Source organism: Oncorhynchus nerka, linkage group LG7 (assembly GCF_034236695.1).
Source record: "Oncorhynchus nerka isolate Pitt River linkage group LG7, Oner_Uvic_2.0, whole genome shotgun sequence".
In the NCBI taxonomy this organism is placed as follows: Eukaryota; Metazoa; Chordata; class Actinopteri; order Salmoniformes; family Salmonidae; genus Oncorhynchus; species Oncorhynchus nerka.
The window spans coordinates 49965717-49987980 of record NC_088402.1 but is presented as its reverse complement, the minus strand read 5'-3'; the positions used below and the strand labels follow the sequence as shown (position 1 = coordinate 49987980).

At 42.6% G+C, this 22264-nt stretch overlaps 1 protein-coding gene across 1 annotated transcript in view; it reads left to right on the top strand.

Moving 5' to 3' along the window:
- The window catches only part of LOC115131823 (metabotropic glutamate receptor 7-like), a 133511-nt gene extending 112374 nt beyond the window's left edge, over window positions 1-21137 (top strand). The window contains exons 7-10 of the mRNA XM_029663834.2: window positions 1254-1393; window positions 6690-7625; window positions 16837-17089; window positions 19990-21137. Coding sequence (XP_029519694.1) covers window positions 1254-1393; window positions 6690-7625; window positions 16837-17089; window positions 19990-20039 — 1379 coding nt within the window. The 3' untranslated portion in view covers window positions 20040-21137. The remainder of the gene's footprint in view (window positions 1-1253; window positions 1394-6689; window positions 7626-16836; window positions 17090-19989) is intronic.
- Window positions 21138-22264: the final 1127 nt, after the last annotated feature.

The window sequence follows — 22264 nt, the reverse complement described above, 5'->3', positions numbered from 1 at the left end:
CATTTTGGACAGGTGTTATTGGTCATTCCCCTTTTAGACTTTTTATAGTCAGGACTATTACTCCAGTCATTTCCCATGCCACATCTGATTCGAGTCCCGTCCCCGTCCGATTTTAGAAATGGTGTCTACTATGCCTTTGAGTTATTGTATGTACTGCCAAGGTTAACTCACTGTTGAACTGAAGGAGTAATAGTCCTTCTTACAATGGCAGGATGAGAGGCATCGACCTCACTGTGTGTTGTATAAATCAATTCAAATCAAATGTTATATGTCACATGCGCCGAATACAACAGCTGTGAAAGACCTTAACCAACAACAGTGTAAAAAAAATGTAAAAAAATCTAAAATAAAAGTAACAAATAATTAAAGACAAGCCCTTAACCAACAATGCAGTTTTAAGAAAAATATGTGTTAAGTAAAAAATAGATAAGTAAAAAAATCTAAAATAAAAGTAACAAATAATTAATACACTATACACTCACACACTCACAAACACATGCACACACACACACACACACACAAATCAGGCCACAGACTTCATTTCTCGAATACCGTGTTGCAGGTGTCCAGAACCTTCAGTAAATTAATTAGCCTGCGGTCCTCTGCTTGCTACAAACTGCGACCAAATGGGGACCGTATGATGCTTTGGCTGACCTATTTATCTTACTTTGCTTCATCTCCTGTCCAGCATGTGTGATTGAGATGGTTTTACTTTTGAACCTAGGAAATGTGCATCCGTCTCGAAGAACATTCCTAATGCACAGATGTGATAACCTAAAGCTGAACACTGCTTCATTGATGCTGCGCATAGACCTGGTGATGTATCACACAGCTCTGATGTGAAATGTAGGGCTGCGGTGTGGTTTTGGATAGCCTTAGTACACACTCTTTCACAGCAGAGCAATCATCTCAGTCAGTCGGGAGTTAGCTGACTTGCTCGCCTTCTAATGGGGACAGGATATGAGTCATGGTCATTATGAATAGGCCATTAGCACATGAGCACACCCTGTGGCCCTCGATGTCCACACAGCCGTTTATAGCTGGTAAACGACAGAACCAGGGACACTAGGTTAAATGTCAATGTTTCTCTCACAGGGGTTTATGTACTGTTGGCCAAACCAACCACAGGCCTATAATGGTTGAATCTTAAAATAAAAAGGGCATGTGTAATTCATTTATTTGCACGAATATGTACTCAATATAAAAACTAACACATTAATTTTCAATTTCTCCTTCCTTCTGTCTTCCTGCAGGTAGTGCAGGCACGTCGGTTATGTTTAATAAAAACGGTGACGCCCCGGGACGCTACGACCTGTTCCAGTTCCAGATGACCAACTCCAGTGTTCCTGAGTACAGGCCCATCGGACAGTGGGTGGAGACACTCCAACTCAGGGTAAGTTTAAGGCCTGTAATCTTGGCTGTGACCAAGGACACATGGTCCAAGAATCCTTAGCATACTTATAATGGCCTTATTTGATTATATTTATGATCAATAGAGATACATTTAATTAATTTTAGAAAAATGTGAGTGGATAATAGGCCGAATCTACCACACAACCAAAGCTGATTTTTGAAGGTTCTGGAGGCAGAATGCAAAACAGGAAAAAGTCGATGCACACTTCCAGTCAAATGCACATTTCTTTAAATAGTATCAAAGCTTTCAGTCAGTCGACTTTCATCAGAGCATGCTTTGATGAATGCTCTGATGAAGGTCGACTGGCTGAAAGCTCAGCTACTATTTAAAGCAATTTGCATCAGACTGAAAGTGTGCAGAGACTTTTTCCTTTTTATCAGAGAAATGTAAGTTCAAACGAAGCACTTGAGAAAATGGTGATTGATTGGACACTAATTAGTACACAACTTGTTTAGGAAGAGCAATGTCAAATCAAATTGAGGAATTAGCCTGTAGTAATGAGAATGTTGCTGTTGGTTTTTGGTAAGACAACGATAAGTTGTCCATGACGGAAAAAGACTGACACCTGTCTAATGAAATATGTTTGTCAAGAAATATTGAGGAGACAGATTGATTATGTCATCTCTGATGAAGAGCTGCATCAAAATGTGTCTAAAAGTGGCTTAAATCCTCCCTGACAACAACAAACCCAACAAACCACCCCTCCTCCCAAAAAATAAATTATCCGTATCAGTACAAGGTGACAAATCTTGCTTTGTGGTCTCCATAGCAACAGTGGTGTTGGTCTCATTACTGTTTCCAGCCGGAGAGTCAGTGTTTAATCAGGAACTGTTCCAGGGAGTAACATTGTCCACGTAACAAATCACAGCCCCTGCACAGATAACTGATAGCAGATCACAATCCACTGAGACAGCGTTGAAACAACACATTTGTCATGCAGGTACATGTGAGCTGCAGGACATGAGAGAGCAGCATGTACAGGAATGTTCACACACTGTAGTCGTTGTAGGTTTTGGCTTGCACTAAGGTATTTTTTGGTTGTGTAATATCTTAAAGCCTCAGGACAGACTTTAATGTGATTATTATCAGAGCAATTTACATAATCATTGTTTTTGGGAGCCAGAGACATGGGGAAAATTATACAAGTTGTGATGTGGGATGACAAAGAGTTCTTCAAGATGACTTCAAATCAAAAAGTATTTGTCACATGCGCCGAATACAACAGGTGTAGACCTTACAGTCAAATGATTACTTACAAGCCTTTAACCAACAATGCATTTTTTTTTGAAATACCCCCCAAAAAGTAAGAGATAAGAGTAACAAATAATTATAGAGCAGCGGTAAATAACAATATCGGGGCTATATACAGGGAGTACCAGTACAGAGTCAATGTAATTGAGGTAATATGTACATGTTAGTAGAGTTATTAAAGTGACTATGTATAGATAATAACATAGAGTAGCAGCATCGTAGAAGGGGGTGGGGGCAATGCAAATAGTCTGGGTAGCCATTTCATTAGTTCAGGAGTCTTATGGCTTGTGGGTAGAAGCTGTTTAGAAGCCTCTTGGACCTAGACTGGCACTCCGGTACTGCTTGCCGTGCGGTAGCAGAGAGAACAGTCTATGGCTAGGGTGGCTGGAGTCTTTGAGGTCCTTCCTCTGACACCGCCTGGTATAGAGGTCCTGGTCAGCAGGAAGCTTGGCCCCAGTGATGTACTGGGCCATTCGCACTACCCTCTGTAGTGCCTTGCGTTCGGAAGCCGAACAGTTGCCATACCAGGCAGTGATGCAGCCCGTTAGGATGCTCTCGATGGTGCAGCTGTAAAATATTTTGAGGATCTGAGGAACCATGCCAAATCTTTTCAGTCTCTTTTCAGTCTTCACAACTGTCTTGGTGTGCTTGGACCATATTAGTTTATTGGTGATGTGGACGCCAAGGAACTTGAAGCTCTCCACCTGCTCCACTACATCCCTGGTTGAAGACAATGGGGGTGTGCTCGGTCCTCCATTGAATCGCGGGAACATATTCCAGTCTGTGCTATCAAAATAGTCCTGTAGTTTAGCATCCGCTTCATCTGACCACATTTTTATTGACCGAGTCACTGGTGCTTCCTTCTTTAATTTTTGCTTGTCATCAGGAATTATGGTCAGATTTGCCAAATGAAGGGTGAGGGAGAGCTTTGTACGCGTCTCTGTGTGTGGAGTAAAGGTGGTCTAGAGTTTTTTCCACTCTGGTTGCACATTTGACGTGCTGATATAAAATAGGTCAAACTGATTTAAGCTTCCCTGCATTAAAGTCCCCGGCCGCTAGGAACACCGCCTCTGGATTATAGCGTTTTCCTGTTTTCTTTTGGCGGTATACAGCTCATTGAGTGCAGTTTTAGTACCAGCATCGGTCTGAGGTTGTATGTAGACAGCTACGAAAAATACAGATGAAAACTCTCGAGGTAGATAGTGTGGTCTACCGCGTATCATGAGATACTCTACCTCAGGCGAGAAAAACCTTGAGACTTCCTTAGATATCGTGCACAAGCTGTTGTTTACAAATATGCATAGGCTCTCGCCCCGTTACCAGAGGCTGCTGTTCTATCCTGCCGAAAGCGTGTATAACCCGCCAGCTGTATGTCATTAATGTCGTCGTTCAACCACGACTCGTTGAAACATAAGATATTACAGTTTTTAATGTCCCGTTGGTAAGATATACGTGCTTTCAGTTCATCCCATTTATTTTCCATGGATTGAACGTTAGCTAACAGTACTGATTGCAAAGGCAGGTTAGCCACTCGTCATCTGATCCTCACAAGGCACCCCGATCTCTTTCATCAAAATCTCAGTTTCTTTCTCCAGCGAATGACGGGGATGAGGGCCTGTTCGGGTGTTTGGAGTATATCCTTCCCGTCCGACTCATTAAAGAAAAATTCTTCATCCAGTTCGAGGTGAGTAATCGCTGGTCTGATGTCCAGAATCTCTTTTCGGTCATAAGAGACGGTAGCAGCAACATTATGTACAAATAAGTTACAAGCGATGCGAAAAAACTAACAAAATAGCACAGTTGGTTAACCTTTCTAGGGCAGGAGTTCCGCTAGCAGACCCCTCGACAACATTCCGCTGAAAAGGCAGCACGCGAAATTAAAAAATATTTTTTTGAAATATGTAACTTTCACACATTAACAAGTCCAATACAGCAAATGAAAGATACACTTCTTGTTAACCTTTTTGGGACAAGGGGCATCATTTTCACTTTTGGATGAATAGCGTGCCCAGAGTGAAATGCCTCCTACTCTGTCCCAGATGCTAATATATGCATATTATTATTAGTATTGAATAGAAAACACTCTGACGTTTCTAAAACTGTTTGAATGATGTCTGTGAGTATAACAGAACTCATATGGCAGGTGAAAACCTGAGAAAAAATCCACCCAGGAAGTGGGAAATCTGAGGTTGTAGTTTTTCAAAGCTTGGCCTACCGAATACACAGTGTCTATGGAGTCAAGTTGCACTTCCCAAGGCTTCCACTAGAGGTCAACCATCTTTAGAAACTTGTTTCAGGATTCTACTATAAAGGAGGGGCTCATGAGACCTGTTTGAGTCAGTGGTCTGGCAGAGTGCCTTGGTCTCATTATGCGCGGTCACGAGAGAGTTAGCGCTCGTTCCAGTGCTTTTCTTCAGACATAGGAATTCTCCGGTTGGAACGTTATTGATGATTTATGTTAAAAAGATCCTAAAGATTGATTCCATACATCGTTTGACTTGTTTCTACGACCTGTGACGGAACTTTTCGAGTTTTTGTCTGGACGAAGTGCTCGCGTCTCATGAAGATGGATTACTGGGCTGAACACGCTAACAACAAGTGGCTATTTGGACATAAATGATGGACTTTATGGAGCAAATCAGTCATTTATTGTCGAACTGGGATTCCTGGGAGTGCCTTCTGATGAAGATCATCAAAGGTAAGTGAATATTTATAGTGTTATTTCTAACTTCTGTTGTCTCCAACATGGCGGATATTTCTCTGGCTGGATTGGGCTCTGAGCGCCGTTCTCAGATTATACTTTTTCCGTAAAGTTTTTTTGAAATCGGACAGAGCGGTTGCATTAACCTCTAGCGACGAGCAATCCCGTATCCGTGAGCGTAATCATAACCTCAAGCGCATTACCATAACGCAACGTTTCCTATTCATGAAAATCGCAAAATAAATGAAATAAATATATTGAAACACAAGCTTAGCCTTTTGTTAACAACACTGTCATCTCAGATTTTCAAAATATGCGTTACAGCCAACGCTAGACAAGCATTTGTGTAAATTTAGCATGGCATAATGCTATGCTAGGCTGTGCTGGCAGCAGGCAACATTTTCACAAAAATAAGAAAAGCAACCAAATTAAATAATTTATCTTTGAAGAACATCAGATGCTTTCACTCAGGAGACTCCCAGTTAGATAGCAAATGTTCATTTTTTCCAAAAATAATATTTTTGTAGGCAAAAAACGTCACGTTTGTTCATCCTGCTTGGCTGAGAAATCGACAGAAAAATACTTCAACTATAATGCATTAGCATAACGCAACTTTTTCTATTCATGAAAATCGCAAATGAAATGAAATTAATATATTGAAACACAAGCTTAGCCTTTTGTTAACAACACTGTCATCTCAAATGTTCAAAATATGTGTTACAGCCAACGCTAGACAAGCATTTGTGTAAGTTTAGCATGGCATAATGCTATGCTAGGCTGTGCTGGCAGCAGGCAACATGACATTTTTAAGGTGGTAAATCTGATTCTCCTAAACTAATCCCATTTTTCATACCTCTCTGGCTTCTGCACTCTTTATTTCATTGTTTCTCTCTTTTAATTTTATTTAATAAAAATGCAAGTGCTGTCTCCATGGTGATATCAATTACTCTTGAATACGGAATAGGACACTTGAAAGTATATTGGCTTATTTTTGTTATTCTTAGCAGTCTTATGATTGGAAATACGAAAAAGAATTGATGAAAGAGATATTTTATTCTCCACTGCAACAACTCAGTGGAGGTTATATTTAGTGTAATTTAGAGTATTGTACTTGCTGCAGTAGTAGCGAGTTAGCCAGTAAGACATGGTGTGACACAAGACATGTACCTCATCCTGTATGCACACACCAAGTCCAGGCCCATTTGCCTGTCAGGTAGATGTAAACCGCTTCATCCCTATCGACTAGCCCTCTTATCTGAAGTGCTACCTCCACTGCTTATCTCCCTCTCACCCCGTGGCCTGTGTCCTCTCTCTTTCTCTCAGCTCGAGGAGATGCAGTGGCCAGTAGGGGAGCCGGGTGTCCCTATCTCTGTGTGCAGTCTGCCCTGTAAGACAGGTGAGAGGAAGAAGAGGGTAAAGGGCATGCCATGCTGCTGGCACTGTGAGCTGTGTGATGGCTACCAGTACCAATACGATGAGACCTTGTGCCGCCTGTGCTCCTACGACATGAGGCCTGACCCAAACCGGACGACCTGCCAACCTATCCCCATCGTCAAGCTGGAGTGGCACTCCCCCTGGGCAGTCATTCCCGTCTTCCTTGCCATGCTGGGCATCATCGCCACCATCTTCGTCATGGCAACGTTCGTACGCTACAACGACACACCTATTGTGCGGGCATCGGGCCGCGAGCTGAGCTATGTGCTGCTGACGGGCATATTCCTGTGCTACATCATCACCTTCCTGATGATCGCCACGCCCGATGTGGGCGTGTGCTCCTTCCGGAGAATCTTCTTGGGCCTGGGGATGAGCATCAGCTACGCCGCACTGCTCACCAAGACCAACCGCATCTACCGGATCTTTGAGCAGGGCAAGCAGACGGTGACCGCCCCACGTTTCATCAGCCCCACCTCCCAGATCGCTATCACCTCCTCCCTCATCTGCCTGCAGCTGCTGGGCGTGCTCATCTGGTTCGCCGTGGACCCACCCAACACAGTCATCGACTACGACGAGCAAAAGACCATGAACCCCAACCTGGCGCGTGGCGTGCTGAAGTGTGACATCACGGACCTGCAGATGATCTGTTCGCTGGGCTACAGCATCCTTCTGATGGTCACATGTACCATCTATGCCATCAAAACCCGGGACGTGCCAGAGGACTTCAACGAGGCCAAGCCCATCGGCTTCACCATGTACACCACATGTATTGTGTGGCTGGCCTTCATCCCCATCTTCTTTGGCACGGCCCAATCTGCAGAGAAGGTGAGTCATCCCTCTCCCTCCCTCCGCCTGCGCTGCTTCCGCTCCTTCCAGCCTGTGTTTTATCTCATACAAACACACACACTGACACTGACACACACATAGAGATGCAAAAACAGACACACACATAAGAAAATGCACACACACAGTGGCTGTGTGTGTTCAAGACTCATTTTCTTTTGATTTCAAATTCACATGGCTTAGATGTGCATAAAAAACCCACACAGGGACCGCAGGAGACGTAAATAGGCATTGTAAAGGGGAGGGGGGCATTCTAAGAAGATGAATGCTGTGAGATGCCTGAGAAGAGCATGGAAAAGAGAGGGGTAGTAATTATCTTAGCTCTCACGCCTGGGGCTCGACACTATTATGCCTCATCCTGTGGAGGAAGAGGAGGTGGAGGAAGAGGTGGAATAGGAGGAGGAGGAGGAGGAGAAGAAAAGGGGATAAGTCGTCTGACTCAAGACATTCCATTCCTTGACAAGGTGCACTTTAGAAATGCACTTGACATCAGCAGTTACTGGAGTTGATTGAGAATCCTGACCCCCTATGCTAGTCATTGCTTATCTGAATAGTATTGGTCAGAATACAGACGCATTTATCTGCTCTATTCATGAGTTTCGTGTGATGCTTGGCAGGCCTTGTGTACATGATGTAGCTGAGTGGATGTTTTCCACTGACAGAATATCGACGTCGACAGGAAAGTGTTACTCCTAACCTTTTAAAAGAGCCACACTGTTCAATATCCTTCCTGCTAGGCTACGGAAAGACAGAGATCACAATATTATTTTCCTCATCAATGTGCCTCTGATTTCATAGATAAATTACACTCTCAGAAGCGATTAGGAGTTCATTATGTTACGCCCAGTGACTAGAGAGCCTGTAACGTGTTTATCTATCTTCATGCAGTTAACTCTTACAAAACACTGGCTATCATCTTACATACTCCTAAGCCACAAAGAAAGTGCTAGCCTCTTGATGCAAGGTTATATGTAGGCCCACTCCTGTGGCCTTCAGCAGATAGGGAGGAGTGGTGTTTACAGGGACCCCTCCATTACCCCTTAAGTGTTTGTGTGTGTGTGTGTGTGTGTGTGTGTGTGTGTGTGTGTGTGTGTGTGTGTGTGTGTGTGTGTGTGTGTGTGTGTGTGTGTGTGTGTGTGTGTGTGTGTGTGTGTGTGTGTGTGTGTGTTTGTGTGTGTGTGTGTGTGTGTACATATCTGTGTGCGTTTGCTTTGCATACAGGGATTGTTTGCTGTATTTGACCAGGCTCCTTGTCTCAAAATTACCTTGCACTTGTTGCTTTCGACTGAAAAGGCCTCGTTTCATTTAGATTTATCTAAAACATTCAGGGACTCCGATTATCTAAAGATGTGTCGCAACATGGTGGCGATACGATACCAGGCAACTCCTAATATTGAGCCTAAGATTGTGATATCCAGTTGACCTTATGTTATTGTATCTTGCTTTGATCGCACAGCTAAAGTTCTATTGCGTATTGACTGAATTCTCTACAGCTCCGCGCCAACCCGACGCCTGCCCTTGTTTTTCCGCACCTGTGCCTACCCGACACCCAAGCCCATGTTGTGTGAAGCCATGTACACACGGCAAGAAAATATCACTCTACACCTGCATTCGCTCAGTCAGCCACTCATCAGTCAGCATACAGGCTAATGACTGAGAATCACCAGCTTCCAAATCCAACTTGTTTCATGTTCCGCTGCCTTCCACTCACTAGGAATGGGGAATAATCCAATAGTACATAACTTTTGGAGTAGAACTACAGTGCATTCGGAAAGTATTCAGGACCCTTGACTTTTTCCACAGTTCGTTAGGATACAACCTTATTCTAAAATAGATTAAATAGTTATTTTTCTTCATCAATCTGCACACAATACCCCATAATGACTAAGCATAAACAGGTTTTAAGAAATGTTTGCAAATTTATAAAAATTGAAAACAGAAATATGACATTTACATAAGTATTCAGACCGTTCACTCAGTAATTTGTTGAAGCACCTTTGGCAGCGATTACAGCCGAGAGTCTTCTTGGGTATGAAGCTACAAGCTTGGCACACCTGTATTTGGGGATTTTCTCCCATTCTTCTCTGTAGATCCTCTAAAACTCTGTCAGGTTGGATGGGGAGCGTCGCTGCACAGCTATTTTCAGGCCTCTCCAGAGATTTTGGATCGGGCTTTGGATGGGCTACTCAAGGACATTCAGAGACTTGTACAGAAGCCACTCCTGCATTGTTTTGGTTGTGTGCTTAGGGTCATTATTCTGTTGGAAGGTTAACCTTCGCCCCAGTCTAAGGTCCTGAGCACTCTGGAGCAGGTTTTCATCAAGGATCTCTCTGTACTTTACTCCACTCATCTTTCCCTCGATCCTGACTAGTCTCCCAGTCCCTGACACTGAAAAGCATCCCCACAGCGTGATGCTGCCACTACCATGCTTCACTGTAGGGATGGTGCCAGGTTTTCTCCAGGCGTGACGCTTGGCATTCAGGCCAAAGTGTTCAATCTTGGTTTCATCAGACCAGAGAATCTTGTTTCTCATCAGTCGGTGAGTCCTTTAAGTGGCTTTTGGCAAACCAAGCGGGCTGTCATGTGACTTTTACTGAGGAGGGGCTTCCGTCTGGCGCCTCTCCCATAAAGGCGTGATGCAGAGATTGTTGTCCTTCAGGCCTTTCTCTCCCGATTGCTCAGTTTGGCCGGGCGGCCAGCTCTAGGAAGAACCTTGGTGGTTCCAATCCTTTTCAATTTATGAATGAGGCAACTGTGTTCTTGTGGACCTACAATCCTGCATAAATGTTTGGTACCCTTCCCCATGTCTGTGCCTCGACACAATCCTGTCTCGGAGCTCTTTGGACAATTCCTTTGAACTCTAGCTTGGTTTTTGATCTAACATTCAATGTTAACTCTGGGATCTTATATAGACAGGTGTGTGCCTTTCAAAATCATGTCTAATCAATTGAATTTACCACAGGTGGACTCCAAACAGGTTGTAGAAACATCTCAAGGATGATCAATGGAAACAGGATGCACCTGAGCTTAATGTGGAGTCTCATATCAAAGGGTCTGAATACTTATGTAAATAAGGTATTTCCGTTTTAATATTTAATACATTTTCAAAAATGTATAAAAACCTGTATTCCCTTTGTCATTATAGGGTATTGTGTGTAGATTGATAAGTAAAACATGTAGAATAGGTCTGTAATGTAACAAAATGTGGAAAAAGTCAAGGGGTCTGAATACTTTCCGAATGCACTGTACATGTAAGGGATTGTGAATAATTCTGTAATAAACATGTGTACCTGTGTTTAATTAAAGCAAAGACGCAAATAACATTGGAAGATGTGGGTATTACTGTCATTGTCAGCTGTTTTTTAACAACAATGTAAAACATTCTGGAGTGATCAGGCTCCAGGTTTACCTATTTTATTTGAATGTTTCAAGAATGTCTAAGTAATCTCTGTGTATCATTCATTACATTTGACCAAGTGAAAACCACCTTTGTGAAGAACTCTGTGTTGACTCCTGACATCAAACATCACACAACCAAACTTCTCCCTGAAAGTATAGAAACTTCCACAAGAGTTAACCACACCCGGAAAGGGAAACTCGTGTTAAACCAAACTTTTAAACCTCAACACATGTCTTACAAACACTTAAAGTCTTGTAAGATGGCACTTGTGTTTATCTGAACTTCTTAAAGTCGAGCTGCCAAGTTAGATTTCCCGGGGTTAAATATGTCTGGTAAGAAGCATTTCCTCCTTTAACTTTTAAGGGGGCGGAAAAATAGCATATTCTGCAGTTGCATCTCCCAATCCGCTTGTATTTCAGCAAATAACTTTATTTGACAAGAGTTAGACTTGACATTTTCTTTGTCAAGGCGCTCTGCCTTCCTGAATTGATACTCTGGATGCCTACTGACTGTGTCTGCCTGGGATTCCACATCTGGAACCTCAAACAACATGCAATGCTCACCAAAGCTTTTACAATCAACAGAAGGAGAACTGCGGGAACCAGGGGCATTAAGTTAAGCCTCATCCTTATTTTAGTGGTTAGAGATTGAGAACGTCTTCTGAAAGGGGGGATATCTTTTTAACAAGAAAGCACCAGGCCAAGAGGGTAACCTTAAAGGATATAATAAACTGAGTACATCTACACCAGCCCAGCCCAGGCATGGACATTTGCAGCAGGTGAGTGACATCCAATTAGATAGTTTATGAGAAGCCCATTCATAAGCAGTTCGGGAGAAGCGGGTCCCCAGAGCAGCACGCAGACACACTTCTTCCTGAACTGGCTAAGCTGAGCCAGGCTGGGAAAGTAGGCCACCCAAAACAACAAGAGACTTGCAGGTAGATGAGAGGAGAATGCAAATCCCCTAGATCCATTATTGAAGGCTTTCTCCACCAGGGCAGGAGAGCGTCCTAATTGTCACTTTTCTGAATGGTGTCTTTATCGCTGTGTGCATTTATAATCCACATTTTATACTAGACAAAATTGCCTGTGCTGTAAGTACATCCCTAGTGGATATAATGATCTAAAAACCTTTCATCAGTTTTTTGTCTGGGTAGATAGAAGACGGGTTGGTGGTTTGGTTTCCTGTTATCTGGATGTTGGCATTTGACGATGCTCGTGATTGAGATGGTAAAACTCAGGCTCAATCATTTGATTCCTGAATCTTAATAATCACTTCTGCAGCTATAAATAGAGAGTTGCCAAGCAGTTGTGAAATTTAATTCATGTATTTATTTATGTTAAAGCAACAGGAATTCATTATAAATGCTCTGTGACAAGCTAAACATTCATGTGGTGGCTGAGAGGGAATGCGAATTTGGGTCAAGCTCCCACTGAAGCACTCTGAAAAACCCTGTCTGTGCAGCTAGGACAGCTAATGACCAAAATTGTGTTAACGTGTGTGCGTGACTGTGTGTGTGTGCGTGCGTGCATGTATGTGCGTGTGTGCTTGTTTGTGCATGTGCATGCATGGGTCTGTATGTGTATGACTCTTACACTTCTTGCGGGCTACTGTACAGTAGAAAAATCTAGTCTCTTACATAGTCAATAAATCTATTTTGGTATGGTCAGCATTGCAGTAGATAATCTCATTACAAGATTATTTTAGCAGTGTTTTAGTAGCTTTGACCAAACTATGTGGTGGTGATGGTGGTGGTCTTGCTATGGATGCCAAACATGGAAGCATAGCGAGGGGTGGAGATCCTCTGGTGATGAGATATTATAAAAACAATCACACGCGCTCTAAATTGACAGCAATCCAGAATTCCATTCTCTTCTGTTTACAATGGTGCGGAAAGGCACACTCTGAGAAGAGCTTGATATGAGCATCATGGTATTCATATGGTTATTAATGCATGGTGAGCCAGATCTCTCACTCTGATGTTTCTCCGCAGAGAGATGGAGAGAACGAGGGTGGAGAGAGGGAAAGGGTGAGAGAGAAAGGGGAAAGATCGAGAGGGAGAGAGTGTGCAAAGGAGAGAGGAGAGAGAGATAAACAGTGTGAACGAGGGAGAGAGAGAGCAAGAGGAGAGGCAATACTAGAAGCTATTGGCATGTCGATGATATTGGTATTTGAATGAGTTGCGGAGATCAGATGGCATGACTGGCATGTAAATGTCTCTCTGTAGATTGTGTGCAAGGCATTACTATGGCTGGTGCTATTTACTGTGGAAAACACTATGCAAATGGTGACATTTTCTCTTCTACCATGCAGACCTTTACAACTGTACAAGAGTGGCATTTCACTCTTTCAAGTGTCATAGCTCAGTTTTGAGTAGCTTTTGGTGGACTTCAAACACAGAGATGTGTGTGCCCTCTAATGTGTTTCAGCCTAATCTAAGACTCTTGAAGGACCTCGTGTGGGTCTCTGAACTACATGGCTGATTGAAGGATGATTGCCTTTTAAGAATAGGGTTACATAATTCAGAACAAACCCAAGATATAGCCCAGAGTGTTTAAAAATGTAAGTATAAATGGTGTTACGTAATAACATTTTTAAAAAAGGGATAAAAGCACCTAGTGGTCTTTCTACAATTCTGATGAATATGAGCAATGTGATGATTTTGCGAAATAATCCTAAACCGCCCACTACAGTACATGTCTTTGGTCTTTGACTGTTGCTTGAAAACAGCAAGCCTAATGTGTGTTTATGTAGCTTAATCTTCTTAAAGGGGCAGTGCAGTCAAAAGCATGTTTTTTCTGTGTTTTATATATCAAGAAACGTCCCTTTTTCAGGACCCTGTCGTTCAAAGATAATTCGTAAAAATCCAAATAACATCACAGATCTTCATTGTAAAGGCTTTAAACACTGTTTCCCATGTTTGTTCAATGAACCATAAACAATTAATGAACATGCACCTGTGGAACAGTCGTTAAGACACTAACAGCTTACAGACGGTAGGCAATTAAGGTCACAGTTATGAAAACTTAGGACACTGAAGAGGCTTTTCTACTGACTCTGAAAAACACCAAAAGAAAGATGTCCATGGTCCCTGCTCATCTGTGTGAACGTGCCTTAGGCATGCTGCAAGGAGGCATGAGGACTGCAGATGTGGCCAGGGCAATAAATTGCAATGTCCATACTGTGAGATGCCTAAGACAGCGCTATAGGGAGACAGGATGGACAGCCGATCATCCTCGCAGTGGCAGAAATTGTGTAACATCACCTGCACAGGATCGGTACATCCGAACATCACACCTGCGTGACAGGTACAGGATGGCAACAACAATTGCCCGAGTTACACCAGGGACACACAATCCCTCCATCAGTGCTCAGACTGTCCACAATAGGCTGAGAGAGGCTGGACTGAGGGCTTGTAGGCAGGTCCTCACCAGACATCACCGGCAGCAACGTCGCCTATGGGCACAAACCCACCATCGCTGGACCAGACAGGCCTGGCAAAAAGTGCTCTTCACTGACGAGTTGCGGGTTTTTTCTCACTAGGGGTGATGGTCGGATTCACGTTTATCGTCGAAGGAATGAGCGTTACACCTAGGCCTGTACTCTGGAGCGGGATCGATTTGGAGGTGGAGCATCCGTCATGGTCTGGGGCGGTGTGTCACAGCATCATCGGACTGAGCTTGTTGTCATTGCAGGAAATCTCAACGCTCTGCGTTTACAGGGAAGACATCCTCCTCCCTCATGTGGTACCCTTCCTGCAGGCTCATCCTGACATGACATTCCAGCATGACAAATCCACCAGCCATACTGCTCGTTATGTGCGTGATTTCCTGCAAGACAGGAATGTCAGTGTTCTGCCATGGCCAGCAAAGAGCCTTGATCTCAATCCCATTGAGCAGGTCTGGGACCGGTTCGATCAAAGCGTGAGGGCTAGGGCCATTCCCCCCCAGAAATGTCCAGGAACTTTCAGGTGCCTTGGTGGAAGAGTGGGGTAACATCTCACAGCAAGAACTGACAGATGTGGTGCAGTCTATGAGGAGGAGATGCACTGCAGTACTTAATGCAGCTGGTGGCCACACCAGATACTGACTGTTAGTTTTGATTTTGACCCCCCTTTGTTCAGGGACACATTATTCCATTTATGTTAGTCACATGTCTGTGGAACTTGTTCAGTTTATGTCTCAGTTGTTTAATCTCTTTAATATGTTTACACATGTTAAGTTAGCTGAAAATAAACGCAGTTGACATTGAGAGGACGTTTCTTTTTTGCTAAGCTTATTTCCACACTGAGGTTGGAATAATACTGTGAAATTGTGAAAATTATGAAAAGACCACCTGAAATATCAGGTTGTTTTCCATGGGTGGGGTTTTGGACTGCCTGGCGACATAACCAGGCAGTATAAGTTAATAGACCAATAACAAATAGTGTTTGCCTCCTCCTTGCCAATAACAGCTAGTTTTCAGGTTGCATATCTTTCCCAGTAGGTGCCTCCAATTATGCCCCTCATTCAGACCACTCCCAGACAGTCCAAAATTATTGTATGAGAAATAGCTTTTTGCTAAGAAGCTATTTTTGTTTCTTTGTGACAATTTTTATTGAAAACAATCACACTAAATCACATTACTTAATTGTTACCTAGAAGGTATTGGATATTGAGATAAAAATAGCTGCATTGGAACTTTAAATGTACAGTTAAATACATCAGTCAGACCTAGGCCAGTCCAATGACTAATCTGAAGGTGCTAGATGGAGTTAAATTAGTTCTTCTGTTCAATGGTCTCCAAAGAGTAAGGTGAAGGAAGGAAGTCGTATAAGAGCATATAGCACCCACCATTTTGAGCGAAAAAGCTCAATATACATCAGCTATCGCAGTGTATTTGTATTTGTGTTTATTATGGATCCCCATTAGCTGCTGCCAAAGCAGTAGCTACTCTTCCTGGGGTCCAGCAAAATTAAGGCAGTTTATAACATTTTAAAAACATTACAATACATTCACAGATTTCACAACACACTCCACCACTACCACATTCCTACTGTACTACTAATCCATTTGTATGTATAGTGCGTATGTTATCGTGTGTGTGTGTGTGTGTGCTGCAGTGGAGAGGCAATGAGTGAATCATGCCAATTAAGACACAGCCAACTGCTCAGTTACTGCTGCTACATACACTATGGATAGTAAGTGCCTCATAAATACTACAGGAGTACGAATGGTCGGAGAACAAGTGGTATCTTTTCCCCTACAGCATCAGAACGCAAACATAGAACCACCAATGGAGAAATTAACAATAAGTAAATGTGTGGTGCTTTTTGCTTTACTCTAGTTAAGGCCAATTTTTCAGCAGTGGATATCCAGTTATTTTACCTTTAATTAACTAGGCATGTCAGTTAAGAACAAATTCTTATTTTCAATGACGGCCGAGGAACAGTGGGTTAACTGCCTGTTCGGGGCAGAAAGACAGATTTGTAGCTTGTCAGCTCGGGGGTTTGAACTTGCAACCTTCCAGTTACTAGTCCAACGCTCTAACCACTTGGCTATCCTGCCGCCCCATCCATCAAGACAACCTACAGGCATCTCTGTCGTATGACTATGATAGGTTTCGCTCTTGCCTCTCTCCCTCATCCATACATCAAGACCAACCTATAGATAGGGCTGGGTGAGTGCTTGATAAGGTTTATGGGGAGTTTTACTGCGTGAGAATATATTCTAACTAGTGTGGCTCCTTTCTCTCTCTCTCTCTCTCTCTCTCTCTCTCTCTCTCTCCCCACTTTCCCCCTCCCCTCCTCCACAGCTGTACATCCAGACGACTACCCTCACCATCTCTATGAACCTCAGTGCCTCTGTAGCTCTCGGGATGCTCTACATGCCCAAGGTATACGTCATCATCTTCCACCCAGAGCTTAACGTGCAGAAGAGGAAGAGGAGCTTCAAGGCTGTGGTCACTGCCGCCACCATGTCCTCCCGTCTCTCTGTGAAGCCCAGCGAGAGGCCCAACGGAGAGGCCAAATCTGAGCTGTGTGAAAACCCACCCACCGACCCCATGAGTGAGTCATGCAAATGGCAATGAACTTATTCTTTAACAAAAACATTTGGCTGCATAGTATCTCCAGTAGTTTAAGTAGCAGCACAATTGAATGATTTATATTCCTAGTTGCTGTTTACATGTAACTCCATGGTTTGTGACATCCCATGACACATACCGAGAGGAGTGAGATCCATGCTCACCATGAGTCAGTCACATAGCAGAGCCCACTGTGCCGAGAATTAGATAATATGCAATCAGACAGAGATAAATTCATCCAAAAGTTCAGGAAGTGCACACGGGAGCATGCTATTCCATTTGTATTTCACTGCTTAACCAATATGAGGGCCTTTCCTGTAGACTGACATTAATAGGCCCTTTGCTTTAGTGTAGCTGGTAGCTAAGAGCACAGGAGGTCTGTGTTAAAGACTAGTAATGAGGAACGATTATCTATAACACCCGTTGTGTGTCGTTGACACCACTGTTTGTGTGGTGAAGTGAGCTTGATGATGTGAATTATGATAATATCATAATGTTGAACTGCAAAGACTAACATGACTGGTGGGGATTAAGATATTGATATTACACCTGTGATGGGAAGGATTAATGAATCTCTAATTTACACTGAGTATAAAATAATATTGATTTGCACTTCTGTTTGCCCTCAGAACAGCCTACATTCGTCAAATTGGCTGGATGTCCTTTGGGTGGTGGACCAATCTTCATACACACTTCATACACACTGTTGAGCGAGAAAAACCCAGCAGCGTTGCAGTTATTGACACACTCAAACCAGTGCTCCTGGCACCTACTACCATACCTCGTTCAAAGGCATTTAAAACATTCACTCGCTGAATGGCACACATACACAATCCATGTCTCAATTGTCTCAAGGCTTAAAAATACTTATTTAACTGGTCTACACAGATTTAAGTGTGACATCAATCATGGAAAGACCAGGTGTTCCTGGTAACCAGGTGTACACTCAGTGTATATTGCCCCTATATGTGCTACATGCTTGTCTTATTTTTCTAGACTAAATCAAGAAATTATTGACAGGCCATGGTAATAACACAGTTCCCGTTGGCCCTATATCTCTACCAATCACATGGCACACACCAATGCTTATTCCCTCCTGATTCCGGGAATCCTTCAATCCTTCCAGGAATTTTGCAACCTTACACACCACACATGTTATCCACAGGTGTGCCCCTCTCTCAATTACAGCTCTGATATGACAGCTTTCCATGGAAATTCCTCCAAATGCCCTGTGATGTTCATTGTCATCTGTGTAATGAGCTGGAGTGTGTGTGTATGTGTGTAATTGTGTGAGTGTGAGTGAGAGAGAGAGAGAGAGAGAGAGCCTGCGTCAGGAGAGTAACATCGTCTCCTTGCCAGTGACACATGTGGCTCATGGAGCGAACACACTGTGTAGGGGGCCGACAGCTGTCGTTGCAGTGCATCCCAAGCAGGGTGTTGAAACTCTCCGAGAGGCACTCCCAAATGTTCACTGTGTCGTCTGCTCTGTGCATCTCTCACCTTCTTTCTCCCCTACACACACTTCTTATCGCCTCCCCTCATCTCTCTCCTCCCATCTCCCTCTTATTTTAGCAGCAGTGGAAATTACATTTATTAATGGTATGCGCATGACCGCCCCAAAACTTGAACTGCAGTTCCCTGGCCCCTGGAGACTGCCCGTCAGCCCCTGTAACCGTCACAGCGCCAAATAGTGCCTTTCAGGAGGGATCATCTCTGACTGATCTGACTCATAATGATTTAGAGTTATTAAGTAAGAGCATTAGTAGCTTTGATGATTCTACAGTATATCACTATCGATATGAGTCTTAATATCTCTATTATCCCTTGCAGAGAAGTGAGTATTTGGCCTGTAATTTTGAGATATTGGAGATGTATCTTCACTGTGCCCGTAGTGATTATTGGCAGTGCGGATGAATTTAAGATTTTTACGTCAATTTTGGTATGATGACCAATCAATACCATGAAAAGGGAATTATCACCCTACCGAGACCGAGAAGAGAGAGGCTGAGAGACATGGAGAAATAGTCAGGAGTTTCCAGTGAGCTGAATACACTGCACTATATTTTGGAAGGTCAAAGAGATATGTAGATATCTACATACAGTATATCACACACATGCATTGTATGCATGCGTGCCATACACTCACACACACACACACACACACGCAATTTTTTATACCAACCGCACACACACATACAGCTAAGCCTGCTTATGGGCTAACTGCAAAAATATATTGTATATTTACACATGTTTTATTCATCATAGTCAATGACCAGGACTACAAAATAATACTGTCAGGAGGTGGTAAGACTCTAATTGCACATCCCATGGGAGTTCACCATGGCAACATTTACAGCATTAAGAAGAGGAGTTTACAAAGCTACAGTATGTCTCTGCTTTAAGAAGCGCAATGTGCATCGAACTTCTCTGCTAGGCATGAGCGATAACACTGCATGGGTGGAGTCAAGCACAGTACACAACAGTACCTACCTTGATTCTCGGCAACAGTCTGGCCCGTTTCCATGGCAATATAGAGACTGGGATCACATCACGTTTATAGCGTTTGTTAGGTGACCACTTGCGTGGTGTTTGTGTCTGTGTTTTTTATTTGCTGGTTAGTATCTGAAAATAGAAACCAGAGTTTGACTCAGTCGTGTTGCTGAAGTGATACAATGCACTAAAACAGGCAGCTATTGTGCAATGATTGTGAACGCTGTATGTTCACTTGCATGAATGTATGATAGAGTTGGAGGGTATTTATATATTATGCATATGAATATCTTATTTTATGTATGTCTGTGTATGTTTGTGCATTGCTTATTGTACTGTAATTTGTTGTGCTGTTGGATGCCATTATAATCTTTGACCTACCTCGCTTCTCAGGTCAAGCTACGAAGAAAACATATGTGAGTTACAACAACCTCAGGATCTGATGGGTTCCCGGGGAATTCTCCATGTCCTTACTCTGTGATGATGACCAAGACTAGGGATCACAGGAAGAGAATACTGGGACAGGGACACTACCTACCTATGCACTCCAGGACTGTGGTTGGTGTCAACCTTCATCATTTTGTCTTCTGAAGAGGAAGATGGCAGGGGGAAAGGGAAAACGGAGGGATGGAGATATTTGACATCAGGAGTGAATGAATGATGAAGATACAAACACAGCTGTAAGATGGTAACTGGGCCCTGGTCCGTTCTGTTCTAGAACCAGACCCTGCAACCTCTCTGTAGGGTTTTCCATTAACAGTGAGTGAACAACCTCTGTGATACAGGTGTCACTGAAAAAAATATGTCTGAACAGTTTATTTCAACAGTTTTCAAATTATTTTTTGTAATATCCATTAAAGTCATATTCTCTTGCAGTGCTCATGGTTTGTTTTTAAGTGAGGTTTCTTCTTAGTTCCTTGTGCCTGATCTTTCATTTTTTCTGACATAAAATTATGTTGAATTTTGATTGAATAACTTTAATTAGCAAGCTCCGTCACATGCATTTTGTTTTATGAAATCAACTCAAATCAGCTATTTTAACACAAATAACTATGTCAGAGTGACGGGCAATGTATCTATATTTTTTTGTAAATATCTGAGAGTATTTTCGTTTTTGGATGACAACAAAAAAAATATATCCAGTCTATGTTTGATTGGCTTTGGATGGTAAGGAAAAAGCAGCACAAAGTGTTCACATTGCATGTGCCAATGTTTGTCTTTTCTATTTGATGTAAAACAAAAAAAGATCAATTCATTCTTAAAATGACTATGATGTTAACCATCATTCTGCAGTTTATTAATTTCTTTTAAAGAAATTACCTGATTCACAAGAGAGTATGGCTTTAATCTGTTATTAAAATGGACCCCTCTGCATCTGCAAGCATGTTTGATTTATATAGTTTTGTACAGAGTACATTGTGTTTAATTATCAATGGTGTGGGGCAAAAAACATCAATATTGAAACATTCATGCAAGTATGCTGTGATGTTGTCTGTCCAATTATCAACATGTAATAAAATAATTTTGTTATCTTTTATACAATCAAACAATGATTATTCAATCATTATTTGTGTGTGTGCACGTGTGAGTACGTGTGTGGTTGTGTTCGTCAATATTTGCTTGGTTCTGTTTAGATGTGGACCCATACTGATTGGGACCATCCTCGTTGGGCAGAACGTGTTGCACCTGTCACCTCGATTGTCAGACGTTAGATTTACGCGTGCTGGTACAGGTGATATTTAAGCGCTCTTATTTAGCTGTCATTGTAAGAATATTTCAAAGATAAATACACAACGCAGAGGACTAAAGGTCAAGAGAGGACTAAAGGTTAAGAGAGTACTAACGGTCAACAGGGAATTATCAATGGAAATAGTTGTTTTCAGTTCAACATCTGTTTAGAACCTGTGTAGGAATGTCAGTCCTGGACTCATAGCTACGTGTGCCATGTTTTCATTGGTCTGAATCGTCTATACTTAGATCCTGAGGCAGGATACTTCTATTTGGCCATTTGCCCAATTTTACTGCAAGGACCTTTAATTGGTCAACCACAGGCTATGGTAGGGGGTTATAAATTACACCCTGTTGCTTTGTTCTGTGGAGAAAACTGAGGACAGGGAAGAATGAATGTCTACTTTTCAGTATAACATCTAACATCTATTTGTCCTTTTTGAATTAACTTTTTATGGCTGCAGGGGCAGTATTGAGTAGCTTGGATGGAAAGGTGCCCATTGTAAACGGCCCGCTCCTCAGTCTCAGTTGATAATATATGTATATTTTTATTAGTATTGGATAGGAAACACTCTGTTTGAAATATGTCTGTGAGTATAACATAACTCATATTGCAGGCAAAAACCTGAGAAATTCCGTTTCCTGTTTGTATTTTTTCTGGGGGTGGCAGATTTTCAACCAAGCTCTCATTGAAATTACAGCGAGATATGGATGAGTAGATGTCAGCAGTCAATAGAACTTTGTCTGATGACTCTAATGTGAAGGGGGGTTGAATGAGACAGGAAATAGTCACCAGTGCCACGAGTTGACCATTCTTTCACCATGCGCGTTCACAGGGGAAGGACCTGCGTTCCACCGGTCATCTGAAGTAATTCTAATTCTCCGGTTGGAACGTTATTCAAGATATATGTAAACAACATTCTAAAGACTGATTCAGTAC